Here is a 23,357-nt window from a genome sequence, read left to right as displayed (position 1 = left end):
GACAAAGCATACAGGACGCTTCTGGCCATGTTGTTGTTCTTAGTCTAAGCAATAGGAAATTTATTTTTTTTGGTCTTGGGACTTGAACTCTGGGCCTGGCTGGGCATTGTCCCCGAGCTCTTCAGCTCAAGGCCACCACCCTATCCCTTGAGCCACAGCATTACTTCTGGTTTTCTTGTGGTTAGTAGGAGATAAGAGTTTCATGGACTTTAGTGCCAGAGCTGGCTTTTTACCACAATCCTCAGATCTCAGCCCCCTGAGTAGCTAAGATAACAGGCTTGAGTTACCACGCCTGGCTAATAGGTTTTTTTTAAATAGAGAAATAACATAACTCTGGAAGACATGTAAAGAATAGACACTTCAGGGAAACACTTGAAGAAAATTTTCATAACAAGGCAAGATATAATGGTTACTGAAATTTTAGCTTTAAGATGGTAAGTGCTTTAGTATTCACCCAGATAGATTAATGTTCTATAGTTGTCAGGTAGAGCTCCCTATCTGTGTTTTGTCACCTTTAAATCCAAACTATGTTCAAGCCTTGGTACTGGTCAGTCGATCTGTCTGTCTGTCTGTCTATCTATCTATCTATCTATCTATCAATCAATCTATCTATCTTTGGTGACACTTTTGGGTCTTGAACTCAGGGCTTGTTCTACTATCCTTTACTGGGTTTTTGTTGCTCATACCTAGTAGTCTACCACTTGAGTCACAGCTCCACTTCCACCTTCTTGGTGGTTAATTGGACATAAGAGTCTCATAAACTTTCCTGTTCAAGATCTACAGATTTAGCCTCCTGAGTAGGACCTGTGTATGTATACATATGTGTATACATGTATGCATCCATGTTTGCATGCATGTATCCATCATCATCATCATCATCATCATCCTTATCCAGTTAATTGGTTCTTTCTGGAAAATCCTAATACATAGTCGCAGTAAACCAATATAGGCATGCAATTTACTTTCTCAATAGCAAAAGGTTGATAGACAGCTGAGAGGCCAAGAATCCCTGCAGGTAACTCTGAGAGGGCCATGCATGAAGTTGTGAGAGAGAAGCCTAAGATGCAATGGACTCACCAGGAAGTGGGAGATGCCAAGAATGTGGAAATGTCTGTCAGCAGTGAGCTTCAGAGAGAGGCCATATTCAAGGTCATAGAGAAGAGGCTGTCTAAGCCCTTGGGAACTCACATCACATCGCCACATGCCTGGGATATTGGACACAGAGCTGCGAGAGTGTCATGTATGCCCTCCTGGGTCTTTGTCTTGCTATGGTCTAATCCTTCTCTCTGTCCTCCATCTCTTCCTTTTAGAATGGGGATCTGTCCCCTTTCTCACAATTGTGTGCTAGAAGTGTGTAACTTTTATATTCTACTAGGGCTCACAACCTTGCTTTGAGTCTCAAGAGATTTTGGACATTGGTTTTTGAGAAGTACTGGAGCTGTTGAGACCTTTGGAAATGGGCTAAATGCATAGGGAGATGACCCTTTGAGGATGAGGGGCAGAATGTTAGGGTTTGAATATGAAATGTTCCCCACAGATTTTTGTGTTAAAGTCTTGATCCCCAGCTGGTGGTGCTATTTTGGGAGGCGATAGAAATTTTAGAAGGTGGGAGAAATTGGTTGCTGGGGATATCCCTTGGAAGAGTATATTTTGGCCCTGACTCAATCTTCTCTGTCTCTTTTTCTTTCTGTCTGTTTCTCTGTCTCTCTCTCACTCCTTTTCTCCACCCTCCTTGTTTTCCAGCTAACCTGAGGTGAATAGGCTTGTTCCATCATGCCCTTCTACCATGTCAACCTTCTGCCTTATTATAGGCTCAGAAACAATGGATCCAGCCAACCAGAAATGGCAATGGTGAAATAAAGCTTTCTTGATTTAAGTTGATTTTCTGTTCTTCAGAAATGGTAATGGCTTTAAATTGATTTTCTGTTACTTTGTTACAGCAACATAAAACTCACTTACACAACCCCAAATATCTTTTCTTATCAGTGTGTAGCATATGGCATATATGCCTCTTTGAGTTTCCTTGGTCATAGTGTTATGTTTTCTGCTATTATTACTGTTTCTGAATATTATATCACACCAACACAGAAGAATGTCTCATTGGAGTGAGGCTTGTTGAGCTTTGTGGCTGTCATGGTAGTAGTGACTAGATGTGGTGATATCCCCTGGTTCCAGGTCCCATATGTATACTTAATAATAATAATTTGTTTAATAATGCCTTGACTCATTATTCCTGATTAGCCTGTTTTTTTTTGTCTCAGAATCTTCTGAGAAAATTGGATTGAACTTAATTGGTGTCAGGCAGTAGCTTCTGGAAGCAGAGCTCTTACAGAGCTGTATATAAAAACCCTGCTGCCTGGAAACCAAAATACAGTTCGCAAATTTCAAGTCCAAATCTGAGAATTGCCAACCTGTGATAGTAGTATATCATACAATGCTTTGACTTCCAGTGGCAGGGGGGAGTTCCTCTAAACACTGTCTTGATTCTTATTACCTAATTTTCTAGAAACAGCTTTACAAGATAAGGCCCAAATTAGTTTGTAACTTTGAAACCATGAGAGCATATCATTTTTAGGTTAGCTATTGAAATTATTTAGCTAGTGAAATTAAGTAAGGGAAAGTGAGAAAGGGGAAAGACTGATTGGACTACAATGTCACAATAAAACTCCTTCCCCCCTTTATAACTGATCAACTTTTATGCTAATAAAATATCATTATGTTATTTCATCCGGTCTTTCATCTCCCAAAACCTAATGTCCAATATAGTTAGAATCAGAAGAGGTTGGAGGTTTTCAGAATAATTAATGTTTACTTTTATTAAACATTGCAGCATTTTAAGATTTGTTTTAATCTATAAAAAAATATATTGGCCTCGTGCTGGTGGTTCACACCTGTATCCTAGCTTCTTAGGAGTCTGAGGATTATGCTTTGAAATTCAGCACAGGCAAAAGTCCCTGAGACTCTTATTCCAATTAACTCCCAAAAAGCTGGAAGTGAAGTTATGGCTCACGTGGTAGAGTGCTAGCCTTGAGCAAAAAAAGCTCAGGGATAGCAACTAAACTCTGGACCTGCACACTTACACAAAAGTTGATTAGCATTTAAGGAATTTAATCCTTTGAATGCTAATCAATGTTCATGTCTATTCCTATTAAATTTACTTAATATATTCCTTCCTCTTCAGAATTCTCTTCATGCCTTTGATTGTTTATGTGCTTTGTTACCCAACGTGTAAGCAACATAGGGACCTCTTTGGTGCTGATAAATAATTTGGTCCTCTCCTCTTGTAATATTGATCATGATTTTTACCATTCTTAAAGATATAGGTATCTCTGAATGGCTTAAATTGTTAGAATTTTTAATATATAAAATAAAATGTTGGGCCGGGAGTGTGGCCAAGTGGTAGAGTGCTTACCTAGAAACTCTGGGTTTGATTCCCTGGTACCACATATACAGAAAAACCAGGAAGTGGTACTATGGCTTAAGTGCTGGAGCTCTAGTCTTGAGAAAACTCAAGGACATGGCCCAGGCCCTGAGTTGAAGCCCTGACAAGGAACTAAATACATACAACGTTGTTTTTGTCCACTCACTCCTCTTCATCAGATGTGTCATTTCCCTCAACCTGTTCATCCATTATTCTGACACTCCCTTTCAGAATACAAAATTCTAGTTCTTCGTACCTTTCTATGTTAAACTTTTTGAATGTGCACTCCAGTGCATATGAACAGCTAAATTATGACATGTTAACTTTAAATAGTTAACTTTGAGTTGATCATTTCTGCCCATTCAGTTTTTGCTATTCTTGCCCTATGCACATGGCTCTCAACCATGTGCATTTATTCTGTATTTATGCTAACTAGCTATTATTGTGCACTTGAATAATAATTGTTAAATTTAGAAAAATTCAGTTGATAGAAAAAAGAATTTTAGAAAGGAAATAGTCTTATCTGTTATTTCAAGTATCTGGTGATCATCTCCCCCTCTCCCTCTCAGGGGGCTTTTCGTGTGGTTGGAGGTGGCAAACTCTGCAGGAAGCTTCAGGCAGGCTGCAGGTGGGCAGCTGGAGAGTGCTGTTGGCTCTCGTCAGTCACTGGCTCAGCTCTTGCATGGATAATGCCACTGCTGTTCAGGGATCCGGCTTCCCTGGCAGCTGCCTGGAGAGGCAGGTGGCATGATTGAGGGTACGTGGGAGTTCCTATCTCCTAACAGGAACCTTTGGCTGATGGGAGCCAGAAACAGCATTTTCCTTCCTCCTTTTTCTCATGGATCCACTACACCAGGCTTTCCCAAGTCCTCTCTGGAGACACGGAGTAAGTCTTAGCAGCCAGCAGTGTTTTGTTGCAAAGTTGCAGCTAGCTCAGTATTCATCTTGATTTCCTGCCTCCTGGCTTGCTTCATGCCTTTTCCCCCATTTGCTTTTGTTTCTCTGGAGCTGTATTCTCCAAGGAATTGTTATGTAAGACTAGTATTCTTATTTATCAGATCCTGTTTTCTAGGGAACTTGGAGTAAAATATAACCTTTATCTGTTTTAAGGAGATCGGTCTGTATTGTAAGGGTCTTTCAAATAAATACCCAGTGCTAAAGGCTTGGTTGTCAGGCTGTAGTACTCTGGCCACGTGGAAGAACCTTTAAGAAGATGGACCACAGTTAGGTCATTAGGGTTGTACCCTCAAAGGACATGGAATCCAGCTCTTTCCACTCTCACTTTGCTTCCTGTCCTCAACAGGTTACCTATCTTCCTTCTCCATGTATATAATCCCTTCTTCATGTTATAACTGAGCTGCCCGTAGGCCCAAAACAACTGGGCCAAGGAACCTTAGACTAAATGCACTGAAAACATAAAACAAAGTAAACCAAGCCTCCCTTTAAGTTGATTTTTTCATATATTTTTCGTCACAGCCGATTCACGCATTGCTCTGTAGTGATTTTCATGTACTTTCATTGTGTATGCTGTTGCACATTTTTTGGCTTTCTTTCTCCTTGCCTTCTTCACACAATGGAACTGGAAAGATCTCATTTCTAGTACTCTGAAGGGTACTTAGGAAGTAAATGCTCCTTTACAATCATTTTTTTTTTTTTACCTTACTACGATACTGTATCTGTGTGCTATGACTAGCACCTCATTCCTGAAGTGGAAACTGAGCTTAAGATAGTTAATACTCTGACTTCATGAGTAGTCATTATCTATATGAACTCTAGAATTTAGAAGCTTAAAACAGCTTGCCTCAGATAGGGGCGCAGCGAGGGCCTGGGTTTCTTGGTATTAAAGTGTAGATGCCCCTCTCCTGAAGAGTGGCTTAGGTTCATAATGGTTGCACTGTGACAAACTTTTCATATATTCAGACACAACAGAGGGGTTTACATGTGTGGTCACTGGAGGGCTTTTCCAGAGAAGAGGGGGCTGAGGAGCCCTTTGGGTCTTTAGTTCAGACTCAAGTGTTCTCTTCTCTGTTGGTGTGTTGTTCTATGGCATCTATTCTAAAACAGTATCATGTATTTTGATATTAAGAGTTGCTAACTGTCTTCTAGGTCACTTCTATGAGTATTACAGGGAACCCCCTTACAGGCTTCATGACTCATTGATCACAGATGTTCCGAACATTAAAAAAATCAAGTTTAATCTATTTTTATCTATGTAAACATTGTAGAAAGAGTCAAAAGAACTAGGTAGCATATCAATTACCTCACCAACTTGGCATTTTTTGGCAAGATTTTAAATAAAATATATACTTTTAGCATTTAAAAATATACAGTGGATTATAATTAATTGCAATCTTCACACAGTACAGATTTCTTTCTTTCTTTTTTTTTTTTTCTTTTTTTCTTTGCCAGTCCTGGGCTTGAGCTCAGGACCTGAGCACTGTCCTTGGACTTTCTCAAGGCTAGAGCTCTACTACTTGAGCCTCAGCACCACTTCTGGCTTTTATCTTGTATGTGGTACCGAGGAATCAAACCCGGGTCTTCATGCATGCTAGACAAGCACTTTAACCACTAGGCCAAACTCCCGGTCCCGAAGATTTCTTAAGCTTACTATTCCAGTCTCAATGAAATTTCATATCCTATTATGATCGTCTTCCTTATCACATCCTTCTCTCAGTTTGTCTCTAGTAGCCACCTTTAAATTCTGTGATATTTACTCTTTTAGATTCCACATATGTAAGTGAGATCATAATGTATTTTTTAAATACCTGGCTTTATTTCATTTAGAATAATGTCCTGTACTCACCTATGTTGTTGGGAATGACAGAATATCTTCCTTTTTAAGAGGCTGAGTAGTGTTATAGAGTGCATATATGTGCATTTTATTTATCCACACATCTCTTAGTGTGTATTTAGGTTACTTAGCTATTGTGAATAATTCTGAAATAAGCACAGAAATGCCATTGTCTCTTTCACATGCTACAACCAATTTCTTGGGTAGTAGAGAAGAGGCCAGAAGAGACTGCAGGATAGTCTATTTTTGTTATTTTATTATTTTTAAAGAGGTTTATTTAGGTCACAGTTCTGAAGATGTATGGCTGAGGATCATGCATCTGTGGTGGGTTCCCATTGACGGTGTCCAGATGGTTAGGGTGATAAAATGGAAAGAGAAGGGGAGGAGGGAAGGAATCTAGTCTCTCTCCATCTTATTTTTTTCATATACTTTTTATTGTAATTAATAGAAAGGTTACATTATATTCACCAGATAAAAGGTGCATTACTTCACAAATATTGATACCCTTTCTCATGTTTTGGTCCCCATTTCCCTCCCCTCCATCTTATTTTTATTTATTTATCTTTTTGTTTGTTGTGGGACTTGAACTCTGGGTCTGGGCACTGTCCCTGAGCTCTTCAGCTCAAGGCTACTGCCCTACCCTTGAGCCAAGCACCACTTTCGGTTTTCTAGAGGTTAACTGGAGATAAGAGTCTCAGGTCCTTTTGTGCCCCAGTTGGCTTTGAACCTTGATCCTCAGATCTCAGCCTCTTGAGTAGCTAGGATTACAGGTGTGAGCCACGCCACCAGGCTGACAATATTCTTTGACTTCATGGTTATAGGCTATCTCCCAATTCATTTGGGTCTCCTTCAGTTTCTTTTATAAGTGTTCCTAAGTTTTCAGTGTACAGCTTTTTCATTTCCTTGTTTAAATTTACTTAAGTGTTGGTGGCATATACCTAAGATTATTTTCATATTTCTTCTGAAAATAGTTCATTTATTGTTAGTGTAATTTTAATGTGCCGTAGCCAGCAACTTCTGACTTTATTATAACAATTTCTTGGTGCATTATATAAAACAAGTGTGTCTAGTAAGCACTGGACCTGGAACCTATATATATGCTAAACATATGTGCTACACCCTCTAAGCTACCACTAAGCTACATCCTCATCCTTCCTATTAAGAACCTTTGATTGGTGATTTAGACCCACAGGACTTGGCATAAAACATATTTTACCACTCCATTTTCGTTCTTCAACTCACTTTGGGGCATCTTATTTAGTAGTTGAGTTGTTTTCATCATACTCAATAGTTTTTCCACGTTATCAATTATTCCTTGTGTCATTTGCTATGAAGTGGGATGTTGTTTTGCTTGTTGCCATTTATCTTGAAAATTGTCATTACTATCAAAGGAGTCAACCATGTGCAAATGAAAAGGTTCTCAGTTAGTCATCATGTTCCATTGTGAAATTGTTACTTTTATCTCCATCACTTCCTTTTCTCGTTTATTCTGGTGCCTGTCCTGGGGCTTGAACTCAGGGTCTGGGTGCTGTCCTTGAGCATTTTCATGCAAGGGCAGAACAGCACCACTCAGGCCACAACTCAATTTCAGCTTCTTAGGGGCAGTTAATTCAAGACAGGAGTATCACAGACTTTCTTTCCCAGATTAGCTTCAAACTGCAGCTCTGGGCTCTCTGTCTCATGAATAACTAAGGTTACAGACCTGAGTCATCAGTGCTGGGTTGTTTTTTTTTGGCCAGTCCTGGCCTGAGCACTGTCCCTGGACTTTCTCAAGGCTAGAGCTCTACCACTTGAGCCTCAGCACCATTTCCAGCTTTTTTCTAAGTATGTGGTACTGAGGAATCGAACCCGGGTCTTTGTGCATGTCAGGCAAGCACTCTACCACTACGCCAAAGTCCCAGCCCCAGTGCTGTTTTTTTTTTTTTCCATTTATTTTTGGTCTATTTGGGAGCTGGGGTTAGGGGTGGGGTTGGGGCCTAGAACTGTCAACATTACTGCTTCAATACTTCCCTGATATCATGTGACTATACTCATCTAATAGTTCAAATTCCAGAGTAACAGGGCAAACATACTTTACCTAGTACCAAAAATTATTTTACAGGGTCACTAATTGGCTGCGGTGAACAAAAGTTAACTTATACTAAGTGGAGTGGCTTTTTGAAAACCATGTTCAGTTACACACTGCGAATGATTTCCTCCTACCTTGAGTTTGGGACACTTTAAAAAAAAAAACCAAAAACCAAAACCACCCTTCTCTTGAGTGCAGAGGCTTCTAATATTGAGGTAGTTGTGAAGGTAAAGGGGGCTTGAAGTAGATTTGAGATGCAATGAGAAGTTCTACTTTCTCTTGACCAGTGCAACATCCCACGAGTTAGCAGTGCCTTTGCTAATGAATTCCTCCCTATTGTCTTTCCTTCCTAGTGTTTTAATTTACTCAATAATTCGAGGATCCTGCTGGCTAGGCCTCAGCTTCCCTGTTGGACTGCTGGAAGCGTCCTATTAGGCCTCTCGCATCTGAAGATGTCACGGTTCTCAAGGCCTCGGTCCCCTGGCAAGCCTGAGGAGGGTTACCTTAGTCCCAGGGCTTCTACTTGCATTTCCCCTCTGGATTTAATCAGGCAGAACAAGCACCGTGCTCGGTCCGCCCCTGGCCTTCCTGGCACAGTCAGCCCAAGCACAGAAACTTCACTTGCAGAAAGCCTCTCTTCCCCCAACCTCGTGCAGGAAACTCCACTCTCCGGACACCCTCTCCGTGACGTCACCGCGCCGCGGACGCACCGCCGACGGGAGTGGCAGCCGGAAGCCTGGCAAGTGAACTGCGGGAGTCTGAGCACCTTGATCTGGGGGAGGTGGGGAAAAGAAGGGAAGGAGTCGGCGGCGGCGGCGGCGGCGGCGGCGGCGGCGGCGGCGGCGGGCATCGCGCATGCGCGGGACTGCCGGCTTGGCGGTGCAGGCGCACTGCTTGATCGCCGGCAGAGATCCGGTTCTCCTAGTTGGAGCTTGTTGGTGTGTCGTTCCTTCGCCCAGTGTGGCGAGCAGCTAGCTGGGAGCCGAGGGTGGGAAGGTTGCCCGGCTCTGAAGGAGGGCGGGTTTGCTTGTGAGATGGGGGAGGGACCAGGTGCTGTGCATCTGTGCTGGGTGCGCCCCAAAAGTTTGGAGTTATTTGCAGGCAGAGGAAATGGAACATCCATGAAGTGTGATGCGTTGGTGTGAAGCCAAATGCACAACTTGGAATTTACGTCCGGAACCCCGGGGCCGATTCTCCACTAGGAATGACACCCTCCCTGTGAGCCAGGCCCCAGGCAGAGGCTTCCCCTCTTCTATGGGGCTCCTGTCTCCATCAGGAGCTCCGGGTGGGGTGGGGTTTGCTGTTCTAAATTCTCAGGGTACAATTGGGGAAACTGAGCACCGATCAGCTTGCCCGCAGGTGGTGAAGTTGCCATTTCTACCAGGTTTGTATGGTAACAAAGTTCAGGCCTTGCCCGTCAGACACTTGAAATCACGACTGGGTCAACACAAGACACTTAAAACGTTCTGTCAATAAATGGTGTTGGGGGCCCAGTAACGCCGTGTCTGATAACTCTCTGCTGAGGCTTGTAGTAGGGATAAAACATGTGGACCTCTTTGTCCTGTCCATCTTGTATACTGATAGGTTCCCTCACCCAATATAAGGAGGAGAGATTTAGGGAATAGAGAGACAGAGATCTTCCTGCCTTGATGAAGCTGCCTGGCGTCTCTGTTCATGCTCTGGGGTAAGAAGGCTGGGTGCGGGAGGACATTGGGCCCCTTCCTCTCTGGCTTGGCCTGGTCGGGATGTGTTTTTCCTCATCCCCCTACTAGTGGAGGGGCCCCGGGACGAAGGACCCCGACAAAATGGCACGCCTTGGAAGTGCGGAGGCTTCTAATATTGAGGTAGTTGTTAATGTAAAGGGGGCTTGAGGTAGATTTTGGATTGGGTTTGGCAAGGGGAAAGAGGAAGAAAGCTTTCGAGTGGGGAGGGAAAAAGAGGGAACCTAAGGAGACAAAGCAATAGACGAAGATGATACAGAGCATTTATTCCGGGTGTATACTTGGCACAGGTTTCAAGTCATTGCCAATTTTATTTTACTTTTTGCCAGTCCTGGGGCTTGAACTCAGGGCCTGGGCACTGTCTCTGAGCTTTTTTTGCTCAATGCTAGCTAGCACTTTACCACTTGAGCCACAGTGCCACTTCTGGCCTTTTCAGTTTATGTGGTACTGAGGAATAGAACCCAGGGCTACACAAGCAGTCTACAATAAGCCACATTCCTAGCCCTCTGTTTGTGCCTCAAGAACAAACATAATTCCCAAATCCAGTGCCACTACCTGACTTTAAAAGAAGGAAAAAATTGTCATCACAAAATTTTCACAAAGCTTGGGTTCAGCAGTCTATTTGTGCATAATATAAAAATGGTTATTGCATTAATACAGTTTGTACTACCTAGTTCAGCAATGAATTAACTACAACTATTACCTTTGAATTATTTAATGGTTGTATGCGAATTTATCTTTTAAGCAAGATCATAAGATTCTCCAGGCAACGACTGTACTATCACATCTCTGTGTGCTGACTTAATTGATTCTCTAGTGGATCTCTTTTTCTGCTGAGTCCCCAAAACTCAATACTCTCCCTAGCATATTCTAGGTGCTTAGTCAATATTGGATGAATTAAATGATGCCTCCCCGACAGCAGGAAACAAAGTCGGTTGTTTGCTCCCCCACCCCTTGTTCTCAGAAGAATTAGCTTCCTGTTGTAGGGCCTTAGTAAATGTATGACTTCATGGCTATGCCTTTCAGCAGGGAAAATTAAATCTTGCCTTTGTCCTCTGAGGCACTGCCATCAGAACACCTTGCCACGAAGAAGTCAAGAAATAATTGTTCTTAGGAGAGGATCTCAGGGACTCAATAGCTATGTGCATAAGATCATGTACAATCATGCTTATTGGAGGCCTAGTGGTAGAGTGCTTGCCTAGCATGCACTATGACCTGGGTTCCATTCCTCAGTACCACATACCTAGAAAAAGCTGGAAATGGTGCTGTGCTCAAGTGGTTGAATCCTAGCCATGAGAAAGCCAAAGGATGGTGCTCAGGCCCTGAGTTCAAGCCCTGGGACTGGCAAAAAAAAATCATGCTTATTGAAATGAAATACATGAAATGGAAATTAGTTTTTTTAAAAAAATTATTTTGTGTGGGCTTTTCAAAACCTGTTACTTCTCTTTTGTCACTGCTTTTGATTTCTGTACTTTTGTATGTACAGTTTTTATCAGATTTGGGGGGTGGGACAAAGGGCGAACTAATTCACTAGACACTTCGTTGTTAATGTATTATACTTGTGTGGGTGGGGTGTCAGGAGAGAAAAACGGAGAAAATGAGGGGAGAGGTGACACTGTTCAAAAGAAATGCACTGGATATCTGATTTACATAACTGTAACCTCTCCATATATTACTTTTACATTAAAAGTTTAAAAAATGTTGACAGATTGGCTTCAAAGATACTTTAGATTCTTTTCTGCAGTGTGCAGTTCTACAATGAATGATATTTGTGGTTATTTTCACCAACTTGCCTAAATTCTCGAGATTGTGTAATTGAGTATCTTCTGGAATACAGATAACAGCCAAACAAATACGTACACGAATCTGCTGGACCTAGGTACGTAAGGACCCTCGCTTATATAACTGTCCCCAGACAGGCTCTTCTGCATGATTATATGCGTGTATGTGTGTGTGTATTCAACACATTTTACATCTGAAAGGAGGTGATTTTAAAAGTTTGATTGGGGGGGGGTGAGAGGTGTATTTCTGTGGTAAGTTCATGTTTATAATAAGATACAGTGCCCTGCATCTGAATCATACCCCCCCCAACGTTGGCAGCTATTTGTGTAAAGAAGAATCTGGATCTCAGTTCGAACTCATGGCTTGATGTTTGCTTCTTGTTGAGTTGTACTTAAGCTACCCCACTTCCCTGGGGCCTGCTAGTTCTTCACTTCTCATTTCAATTATCCTGTTCTGAACTGAAGCTTGATCAATCAATACCAGAATCTGGCCTCAGGCCAGGTAGGCAGAAGGATCAAGTCTCAGCCCCCACCCCCATTTGTTTTTTTTTTTTCCTGGCTGCCTGTTCAGCTGGCAGCTAAGAGTCAGTGGGAAGTAGTGGGGTGGGGGTGAGGTGGTGACGAGTCCAGGTCATGTCTAAACATAGAAGGGGAAGGAGCCAGAGCAAATTCAAGGTTGCCATTCAGCAGCTGCTCAGGTCTGGCTGTGGGATCAGCTGTGGGTCCTCAGAGTAAGCTATTTTTGACATTTCCGGACTTTTAAGTTTCTTCCTCGGTAAAATGGCGATGATAAAGATGAGTTACAATGTGTAAATTCGCCAAGGGCTTACAGCAACGCCTCGCCCTTGGCACGCAGCGGGTCGGGGACTTTCAATGAGGAGTAAAAACAGCGCTGGGCTTTGCGGCCTTCTGCACCGCCGAGTCGCCTGTCAGCCCCGCCGGGGCCGCCGTGACCCGGGCTCCCCTCACCCGCGCAGTTGAGCTTTGCTGCGGTCCACACCGAGAAAACTCGCGCAAACGAGGTCCAGGGCGGCCCCGCCCCCCGGCCGCGGGTGGGGCGTGCGTGGGGGCGGGGCCTCAGCCACCTCCTTCCCCGCCCCCTCGCCAGGTGGCGGAGTTAGAACCCGCCGGGAGGCCCCGCCCATTTGTCTGGGAACCCCTTGGGGAGGGGCGGGGCCTGCGCTCCGCGCGTGCGTACGGCTACCGCGGCATCCCGGCGCCTGCGCGGTGGCAGTGCGGAGGGAGGCGGGGGATCGGTATGCTAGCGAGAGTGTGAGGGGCGGAGGCGTCCCGGCCGAGCGTGGTACTACGACAGGCGCGGGCTGGAGGGGGTGGGGGGGGCGATGCGCCGCGGCGGCGGTGGCGGCGGCGGCGGCGGCGGCGGCGGCGCGGGCGCTGGGCTGGAGCTGAGCCGCGCCAGAGCAGCGGATCCCGGTGTCGCCGCGGCAGCAGCGCGGGGTCGCGCACGGCCCGGAGACGCGGTGCCTTTCTGCCTCCCACCCACTTTTTTTTTTTGTTTTGTTTCTTGTTTTAAATAACCGGAGCCAATGAACGCCGCCGCGACCCGAGCTCCGGAGGCCGCCGGTGTCCCGAGGACCAGACTGGCGTCCGGCGGGAGGCAGCGTCTGGGATGGCGGGGGCGGCCCGCGGAGTCGCCGGCCACGGTGGCGCCTCGCAGGGCCAGCGAGTGGCCGGCGGCCGGGGCGCCGCCGCCGCGCGGTCCCCTCGCCCCGCATCCCTCCGGGACGCCGGCCCCGGCCTCGGGCTGGCTGCCGGGGCGGCGCTGGGCTGCGCTGCTGGTGTTCGGGCTCCTGGTGGCCGGAGCCGCGGACGGATGCGACCTGGTGCCCAGACACCTCCGCGGGCGACGGTCGACTGGCTCGGCCGGGGCGGCCGCTTCTCCAGCGCCAGTGGCGGGCGATCGCCGGGCGCTGCTGACAGGTGAGGGCGGGGGACTCCGGGCGGGCTCACCTCCCTCCGGGTGCCGGTGTTGGACGGGGTGTGTGTGTATGGGGGGGGGGGTCCCTCGCCCTCCGGGAGCCTTCCCGCTTCTCCCCGACACCCCGCCCTCCCGGAGCCGCTCGACGGCGCCCGCTCCCCCGCCCCGCGGCGCTCGTCTCCCGCCGTCCAGACCCCAGCCAGCCGGCGCGTTCCCCGTCGGGCTACGGAAGAGCGACGGGGGACGGGGGGGGGGGCGTCTGCGGGCTGCGGGGCCGCATTCCGGGTGCGTGTCGCCCCCCTCCCTTGCCTCCTTTTCTACTCAGCCTGCTAACTGGGAGCAGGCGGCCCCGTCGGCCCCCGGGGCGGCCCGGGGGACGCCACCGAAGCCGGCTCCCACCGGTGACATGCGCCGGTGACGACTCGGTACGAAGATCCGTCCCAGCTGCGCGTGTGTTTCCTGAGGGGGTGGAAGGAGGCCGTTTTAAAGGTGGTGGCGGGGCCTGCCGTTGGGAGCATCACTGTGGGTGACCCGGGGCGCAGGAAGCTTATTAGCAGCGGGTGGTGACCACAGGCCCACCTCGTGTATCCACTGCAGGGTGTTGGTGTATCCGAGCCACAGTCCTGGCAGATCGTGCCAGCATCTTTTAAAACAGAGAACGTGGTAGCGGTGACTGAAAACGTGCACCTGGGCTTGGAGGGGAGCGGGCTGGTGTGACATTCGTTGTGGATTGTGGTGGTGTAAATAAAGATCCTGAAATGATTTCCTAGGGAAAAGGGAAAGCGAAGGGAATGTCTGCTTTTCTTACTACTTCATTTTTTTTTTTAAAACGTAGATATGGAAGTTTCCCGCACTAGTTGCTGGATTTAAGAGGGAAATTAAATAGAACAAAATGACCGAAGTAATAGTCCCACAGGCATCTGGCATTTAATAACAGCTGCTCTGGGAGGTACTTAGGGTCTGTGTTCTTTAGGACTAAGCAGCTATTCTCTAGGTTCTGTAACAACATTTGCTCTTCCAGGGAGAAGAAGGATATTGGTAAGCTGGTTAGACATTTTGGAAGTTGTAGGGTGTTGAACATATGATGAGGATTCATTGATTCAGAAATTTCAGAGTGATCAGGATAATAGCTTGAGGTGAGGACACATAGCAATAGTTCTTCTCTTGAATAATTTTTATTCAGATAAAACTATGGCAAACTGTCAAGGATGGTGATTCTTACAGCTTTGAAGGTTTATTGCCTCGTTTGGGAAGGGAGAATTATTTCAACTCCCAGAAGATTTAGAAGTGTAGCTCTTGATTGCTTGAGCAAAAAGTTTGACTAAGAATTGCCAATACACTCAAAATGCAATTGAAAAAAAAAGCAATTGAGAATTTCGGTTTTATTGTTTCTTTTTTTTTTTTTTTTTGCCAGTCCTGGACTTGAGCTCAGGGCCTGAGCACTGTCCTTGGACTTTCTCAAGGCTAGAGTTGTACTACTTGAGCCTCAGCACCACTTCCGGCTTTTTTTTATGTTTGTGGTACCAAGGAATCGAACCTGGGTCTTCATGCATGCTAGGCAAGCACTTTAACCACTGGGCCAAACTCCAGGCCGAGAATCTTGCTTTTATTAACCACTAACAAGGATACTTTATATTGGGTACATCATGCAAGACAATTACTTCAGATGGAATTTTATTTTTAACGAGCTGTTTATAATCTTTTAAAATTTCAAATTTCTAGGTAGTTACTTATGGAACTGTAAAAAAGACAGGAAAAGATGAGTGGGAGGGGGTGGAGGGAAGGGAAAGTGGAAGAAAAACAAGGAAAGGGGTAACAATGTTCAAGAAGTAATGTATAAGTGATGGACCCACTACCTGATGAACTGTAACCCTTCTGTACCTCACCTCCACAATAAAAGTAAAAAAAAAGTGCCTGTAATCTTAGCTACTCAGGAGGCTGAGATCTGAGGATGATTCAAAGCCAGCCTGGGCACTAAGGACCTGGAGACTCTTATCTCCAATTAATCACTAGAAAAGGGGAGGAGAGGTTGTGGCTCAAGGGGTAGGGTGGTAGCCTTGAGCTGAATAGCTCAGGGACAGCACCCAGGCCCAGAGTTCAAGCCCATTACCCACCCCCCACCCCCCTAAAAAGGAAATCCTTCACAAATCTGATATACCACACAAAATGAATTTAAGTTTTAATACATTGAAGTAAGGTTATTGAAATAATAACAACCCTAGAGTTGTTACTGGTCATACTAATTCTTCACTTCATTAGAATATTGATTTCAAGTAAACATTCTTGTATAAAGTTTAAGATTATAGAACTACACAGTCAGTATGCCAGTTGAGTTGTAATGATTTTTAGTAAGTTTTTGTAAATACAGTCCCTTGCACTGGTATTTTGGAAAAAGTAAATTCAAAAACCCTTAGGAAATTTAAACATTGAAAATTACTTTGAACTATGTGGCCTTTGCAGGTCTCCCCTCCCCCCCTTTTTAAGACTGTGTGAATAGTTCTTTCTTTTATGGCTTATTTGTAAATGTTGTCCTAAGCCCAGAACATAATATATTAGTGCTATTGTGCAGTTCAGGAAGTAGGGCCATACACCGCAGTTGTAAAATACTGCCATGATACATGGTGGAGAAGAATATCAGTCATAAGAAAACTAAATTCATGTGAATTTTGAAAATTAAAAAATTCTGAAAGTATTTTGAGAGAATTGCTTTCTCTGGCTCTTAATGAAAACTCCCATTTAACTCAGTATTTCTAATAGGTGTGTAAAATGACAACATAAATCACTTTGTTTTCCTCTCCAAATTGATATTTTAATACTTGCTTTTGGAAACTTCTTAAAACATGGCCTCTTGCTAATAAAATCTAGAAAACATTGTTGTCACTGAAGTTTGTCTCCCAAGGGAAAACTTTTAGTGTATCTTAGGAATAAATTGCCTTTAAGTCATCTGTCTTGTCCTGAGTTTTGCACGAAGTGGTTGAATAGTCAGGCAACAATAAATCATCAAGCTAAACATCCTTTGCGTAATGAATATTGGTTTATATTTCCATTTCCTTTTCAGTATTTCCTTTTCTGAATTCATTGTGTAATGTTTTACAGTATTATACAGTAAAAGTTTTAAATTTTATATGTATTTAAAGTAAAAGTTATTATAGAGGTGATATACAGAGGAGTTACAGTTACATAACTCAGCTAATGAGAACCTTTCTTTTTGGACAGTGTTACCTCTTCATTCCCTTTCTCTATATTGACTTTTTTGAAGGCTCTTGGAAAGTGCTTATAATTGAAAGCATGCTTTGAATTGAGAGGGATTTATGTCTGTCTGTCTGTCCTGGGACTTGAACTATAGGACTGGGTTCTGTTCTGATCCTCTTTGTGCTCAAGGCTAGCAGTCTGCCACTTGAACCACAGGGCCACTTCTGGCTTTTTCTGATTACTTTATTGGAGATAAGAGTCTTGGGTACTTTCTTTCCTGAGCTAGCTTTGAACTGTGATCTTCAGTTCTCAGCTGAATAGCTAGAGTTACAAGCATGAACCACTGGTGCCCAGCTGGGAAGTTTGACTAAGAGCTTGTTAACTATATTTTAAAGCAGAACTTTAGTAATTTAAATTATTACTTTTAAAAACAATTTTTTCTTATAAAAGTATTTGCATCTATTTGTTTGTATGTACTTTTTATAAATTTTATTTTTTATTGTCCGGGTAATGTGTACAGGGGTTAAGTTACATTCACCAATAGTAGGTGCATTACTTCTCACACATTGATTCCCCTTCTCATGTTTTTTCCCCATTTCCCTCCGCCCACCCCGTCCCAATCATCTTGTTTTTTTACCCCGCCCTTTCTTATTTCAAACAAACACATGCATCTATTTTTTAAGTGGCTTAAAGAAAGGTTCTATTGTGTCTATCTATCTCAGCTATATCATTCCATTAACTTGATATATTGTAAAAATGTAAAATGCATCTTTCAAATATTTTAGAAGTGTTAAAATCACAATAAAAATTTATTCTTAGTGTAATACCACTAAGAAGGGTCAGTTAATACAAATATGTTATTAAAAAGGTGGGGGGGGGCAGGAATGTAGCCTCGTGGTAGAGTGCTTGCTTGAAGCCTTGGGTTCAATTCCTTGATACCTCATACCTAGACATAGACATACACATCTGTATGTGTATATAAATGTATATATTATTGCACAGGTAGTTTAACAACAGATTTATGTGGTACTATTTACATCCATTAAAATAAACTCAATAGCTTACATAGTAGTAGAAGTGTTTATTCCTCCTTTTGAGAAGCTGCTCTTTCTAAATCAAGTGCTTGAATTCCTAAGGTCTCCTTTGGATTCTCTATCTTTTTATTTTATTTCTTTCCCATAGTTATCATTATCAGTTCTTTTCTCTCATCTTTTTACTGCCTGGGCTGGCTTTCAGCCGTGATCCTTAGATTTATTTCAGCCTCCTGAACAGCTGATATTACAGATACGAGCCACCAGCAGCACCTGACTACAGTCCTTTTCTTTACCACTAATTTATCATTGCTGTAGTTGTATTGCTAATTAATGAATCTGTTGGTATTCATTTGATCTAGATTTCTGAACATTTAATAATTAGTAGGCTTTGTGGTTTGGAAACATGAAATACTTTTGTTTAAGTCTTGAAAATATCAGGTATTATTTGGTCTCTGATGAGGATCTCATAGCACAGGAATAACTTGAAAGGGACAGTTAGAAAATTAAGATTTATACCAAAGGAGAACTCACATTGGAATTTGCTCAGGACTTGATTTGTGGCCAGATGTATGCTAGCATTTTTCGATCAATTTAGGCTTTTCTTTTGAGTAATTATATCAAACACTTTAGATATTGGTCCTATCACTGATAATGTCAGGTAAGAACTTTCAAAATTGTGTAAACATACACGTGTGCACACATGTGGTAAATTATAAACTGGTCAAGCTAATTGTAAAATGAACAACTGACAATGATTACAGGTCATTTTTGTTATTTGTTAGAGTTTATAACTAGAAGATTCTTTCTGAGCTGGCCAGTTTTATCAACCAACTGCTAAGTACATACAGAATGAAATGTTAGAAATGAGAATGAATGTGGAAGAATATGATATGGGGGAAACTTAAAACTAGTATGGGTCAGGTAATTAATTAAACAATTAATGAATGTCATTATGTACTGACATATAAAGCGTGTGTCCATGCTTTTGGTTCTGAGGTTACATCTGGTGGATAACTGCTTTTATTTTCAAATAGAGAAGAGGAAACTGATGTAGCATGAATTCAAGTAACTTGATCAAAATAATATATAATAATTACCAGAAGTATACATAAATATGATTCCAAGGTTTAAACTTCTTACCCAAGTATGTTGTAAGTAGCCTTTCCATACAGCTGAACAGTATGAAATAGATTGACTGTCTCAGTAAGGATTGCAGAAGGTTGGAAGACAGTAGGAGGCTGATTTTGGAGTAATGTAGAATTTGAAACAGATCTTGCTATCTGAATAAGGCTTTGTGTGGAGGTGAATGCAAGGCTTAAAGAGTAAGAATATAAAAGGCCTTTCTAAGAGGAAGCATGTAAGAGAATAAGGTAGAAAGCAATTGTCTTCCAGATATGTATGGGTTGTATTAAAGAATTGGGGAACGGGAGGAGAAAGAAGGTTGGGCTTCACTTATCAAGTATTTTTTGTTGTCAGTCATGGGACTTGACTCTGGGCTTGGGCATTGTCCTTGAGCTCTTCAGCTCAAGGCGACCACCCTACCCCTTGAGCCACAGTGCTACTTCTGGTTTTCTGGTGGTTAATTGAAGATAAGAGTCTCATGGACTTTAGTGCCTGGGTTGGCTTTGAGCCCCAATCGTCAGATCTCAGCCTCCTGAGTAGCTTGGATTACAGGTGTGAGCCACCACTCCTGGCTCACTTACCAAGTATTTTTATGTTCCATAGTGTATTCCATATGTGTGGAAATGTCATCACCTTTAAAATTGGAATAAATAGCCACATACTGGGCAATATGGACACAGGACAATTGTGATGAATTTCTTGGCATATTCAGTTTCCTAGGTTATTTGGGAAGCACATTAAATATTAAATTGTAAACATTTAATAAATATGTTATGGAGAACAAATTTATTTTAAATTTTAAGGAGAAAAATGACACTTTGAATGTCTTGAATTTTGTTCATAGATGCATGGAATTCTAAGTATCCTTTCATTAAGGGGTGAGAGGCACTGTGTACTCGAATATGATCTATGAGCAAGTTAATTCTGGGTTGTTGATGGAAGAGACAGGATAATAGAAGTCAGGAGATCAGTTATGAAACAATGTAGAAGTGGGTCTTGAGTTTAGTGAAGCAGTAGCTATGAAAATGTTTAGAAAACATTTTATAGATTTGCTTTTCTTATAAAGTTAGAAATGGATCGGACTTTTGAGCTCTAAGAAATATAAGATAAATGATTTAATGTAAGCGAGGCTTTTGGAAATCCAAGAAATAGATTTCTTCGATTTGTTGTTTGAATATAAGATTATTTTGTATGTGATGAGACTTGCAGGATGAACTATGAAGTTATTTTAAAAAATTAGTTGCCTGTATATTTGCCAGTTGTTTTGACAAATGCAACCAAATAAGTTGGTAAAGATATTTGCCTAAGATACTTATATAAGCCTTTAGTGTTCCATATTTTAAAACACATTAATTACTTAATAAAGCCAAAATTAGTCCAGATTGATCTATGCTATATTGAAGCTGAAGTTTTCCTACTTTCTCTATAAATAACAATGTCTTTAAGTACAGGCATATCATTTGTTTTAAAATTAACTTGTGAAATTTCATTCATTACTAGGATCAAAAGTAAATAGTTTTGTTTTTTCCTCATTCAATTTAGGTCTTCATATTAGTAGGCATTGATTCATACTTGACAGCACTAATCCTCCCTTCAGTAACAGTTTTTCTTGACTAGATTCTTTGTTGCTGATTTTAAGGGTGGGTCCTGCTTAATTGTCTGTTCTTAGTCTTCTGTTCTCCTAGTTGAACATTTCCTCCTCAGAGAACTACATTACTAGGAAAAGTTCTAAATTGTGGGTAGGTAGTCCCAAGCCAGTGATTAATTTGATTTTGGCTTTATTTCATTTGGCTCATGAAGTGATTACTGTATAGCCAGTTGTAGCTGGAGTCCTGATAGTAATTTCCTTTCTGTTAGAATTTGTCATCTATACCATTTTAAGTTTAGGATAAGGCTGTAGGGTGTTTAATGCTGGCTTTATTGTTTTATTGTCTTCAACTCCTCTCTCCTCCCATTTTGTGTTGATTTTGGGGATTGAATTTAGGGTTAGGTTAGCACCCTGCCATTGGAACCATAACTCCACTTTCAGATTTTTGGTGGTTAATTGGAGAGAAGAGTATCATGCACTTTCCTACCCAGGCTGGCTTCTAACTGTGATCCATGGATCTCAGCCTCCTGGGTAGCTAGGGTTACAAGCATGATCCACTGGCATTGGCTTTTAACTCCCTTCTTATTTTGTTTCTAAGGTGTTGTAGCTCTTCCACTGAACTACATTTTTTATCCCTTTTCCTCCTCTTTGGAACAAGGTGTGATGTAAAGAAATTTATTTAGTTCATTTTTTCTTCTTTTTATGAATTGCTTTTCTCCTTCTTTAAACAAATAGACAAAACACTCCAGAGGCTATGTGCTAGGTTCCAGCTAGATGTTTGGCATTTCAAAGTTAAGCTGTTTACTTTGCCTTGAGGTCTATTATAAGATGTATCCACATAGAGGTTGGTAACACACTATGAGGAACTTATATGGTATGAAGGTATTCAGTGTTTTCCTGAGTTACAAAGGTAGAGTTCTGTGAAGAAGTTCTTTTTCACAGGAGTTGTTTCCAACGTGTGACTTTGCCATGTAGGGGAAGTGCATAGGAGTAGAAAAGCATATGGATCATAGATAGTGATACTTGAGAATGCTGGATGGGAATGGAAATGGCAGATATCCAGGGACTGTAGGGCACCATGTGTATTTGCATTGTATTTGTATTACTGTCAAGAATGTTCTGTTTGCATGCTCTGTGTTTCTTTTAATCTTTAGAGAATCCTAACAAGGTAATTGTTACATTATATATAATAGATCTTAAATATAATAGATTGCATATAATAGTGATTTAGGATTACTCTTGATAAGGGACATTGTCCCTTAGTGTCCTCCAGTGCCAAGGATCTTTATGTTGAAACATAAAATGTGATTTAAGTTAAATCAGGAAATGAACCTGAAGAAGCAATCAAATTAGTCATTCTTAGTTGTGATAAATTGTAGACCTTTATTATCCAAGCACTTTCTGAGTTCCATCTTCATTTATCTTTGGCAAGTAACTAAAGTTTGATATTAAATGAAGTGTTAAAAATTATTCCCATATGTTGTTATTGGAGGTTAGGACTATTTTCTAAGTATTTTTTTTAAGTCACTATCTCCAGTAAGTTAGCTTTTTTTTTTTTTTTTTTACTTTAGCTATTTTTCGTTAGTATTCTTTAAGGATGGAATGTGGCTATAAAGATGAATAGTAGTATATTATACTCAGAACTTTTTTTTTTTTTTGTTAGCCATGGGGCTTAAATTCTGGGCCTGGGTGCTGTCCCTGAGCTCAAGGCTACCCTCTACCTCTTGAGCCACAGCCCCACTTCCTGTTTTCTAGTGGTTAATTGGAGATATGAGTCTCAACATTTCTACTTTTATATAACATGATGGAGAACATAGCTTCTACACCAGAGTAGAATTTCCTGAGTTTGAATTCCAGTCTGACAGCAGTTTGTAATTGTGAGTAGATGACTCTATCAGTGACAAAATTTTCTTATCTCTAATATAAGTTGAAGAAAAAAATGTTAATTATCCATACGGAATGAGGCACAAAAGCCTGGCAAGTGTTAAGTGTTCAGTTATTGTTAACTTAATTCTTTTTGTTCAAACATATAGATGTAGCATAGTTACAGAACTAGAACATGACCTCTTGAAGCTTTTAAAGGGGCTTTCTTTTCTTTCCCCTTTGTTGAAAAGGTTTTAAGAGGTTTTATGTTGCATTTATTCAGTTAATTTTGTAGCATTGGGCATTGAACCAGGGCCTCATGCTTGCTACTCAAGTGCTGTACCATTGAATTACACCTTCAGCACTTTTTTCATTTAATGTAATATGACATCATTTAAGACACTTTTGTAACCTGTACAACCAGATCACTAATGGCCTGAGATTAAAACTTTGTTGAGATGGAGCTAAATAAAGGCAGTGAAGTTGGAAATTCTGATATGTTTTTAAAAGCCAACTGTATCATTAAGCTATTTTCTATATTTTTTACTTTATGCAACCAAAAATTTAAAGCTTTTTGCTGTTGGAATGTCAGACTTAACAAATCTTTTTCTTAGTGTAAAAGATTTATGATAGAAAATTTGTTCTATGTCATACAAAGTAGGGAAATATAAAACTGGAAAATGTGCTCATAGAGTGATTTTTTTAATTGTGGAATTAATAAATATTTGAATACTAAATATATTACAGATTTATGAGAATTATTGGGGACTCTGATGAATGATTGATGAGCTCTTTGCTTCCATAGAGCTTGCCTTTTCAGTTGGGAGTATAAGAAAA

At 41.9% G+C, this 23,357-nt stretch overlaps 1 protein-coding gene across 2 annotated transcripts in view; it reads left to right on the top strand.

Annotated features, from left to right (window-relative positions):
• The first annotated feature begins 13,171 nt into the window (after nt 1-13,171).
• The window catches only part of Stim2 (stromal interaction molecule 2), a 106,194-nt gene continuing 96,008 nt past the window's right edge, over nt 13,172-23,357 (top strand). For both annotated transcript variants that reach the window (XM_090343734.1, XM_090343733.1), the window contains exon 1: nt 13,172-13,723. In XM_090343734.1, the coding sequence (XP_090199860.1) occupies nt 13,330-13,723 (394 nt within the window). In that variant the 5' untranslated portion in view covers nt 13,172-13,329. The remainder of the gene's footprint in view (nt 13,724-23,357) is intronic.

Source organism: Megascapheus bottae, chromosome 13 (genome assembly GCF_031878675.1).
Source record: "Megascapheus bottae isolate mThoBot1 chromosome 13, mThoBot2.hap1, whole genome shotgun sequence".
Classification (NCBI taxonomy): Eukaryota; Metazoa; Chordata; class Mammalia; order Rodentia; family Geomyidae; genus Megascapheus; species Megascapheus bottae.
This window is presented reverse-complemented; position numbering and strand designations above follow the sequence as displayed.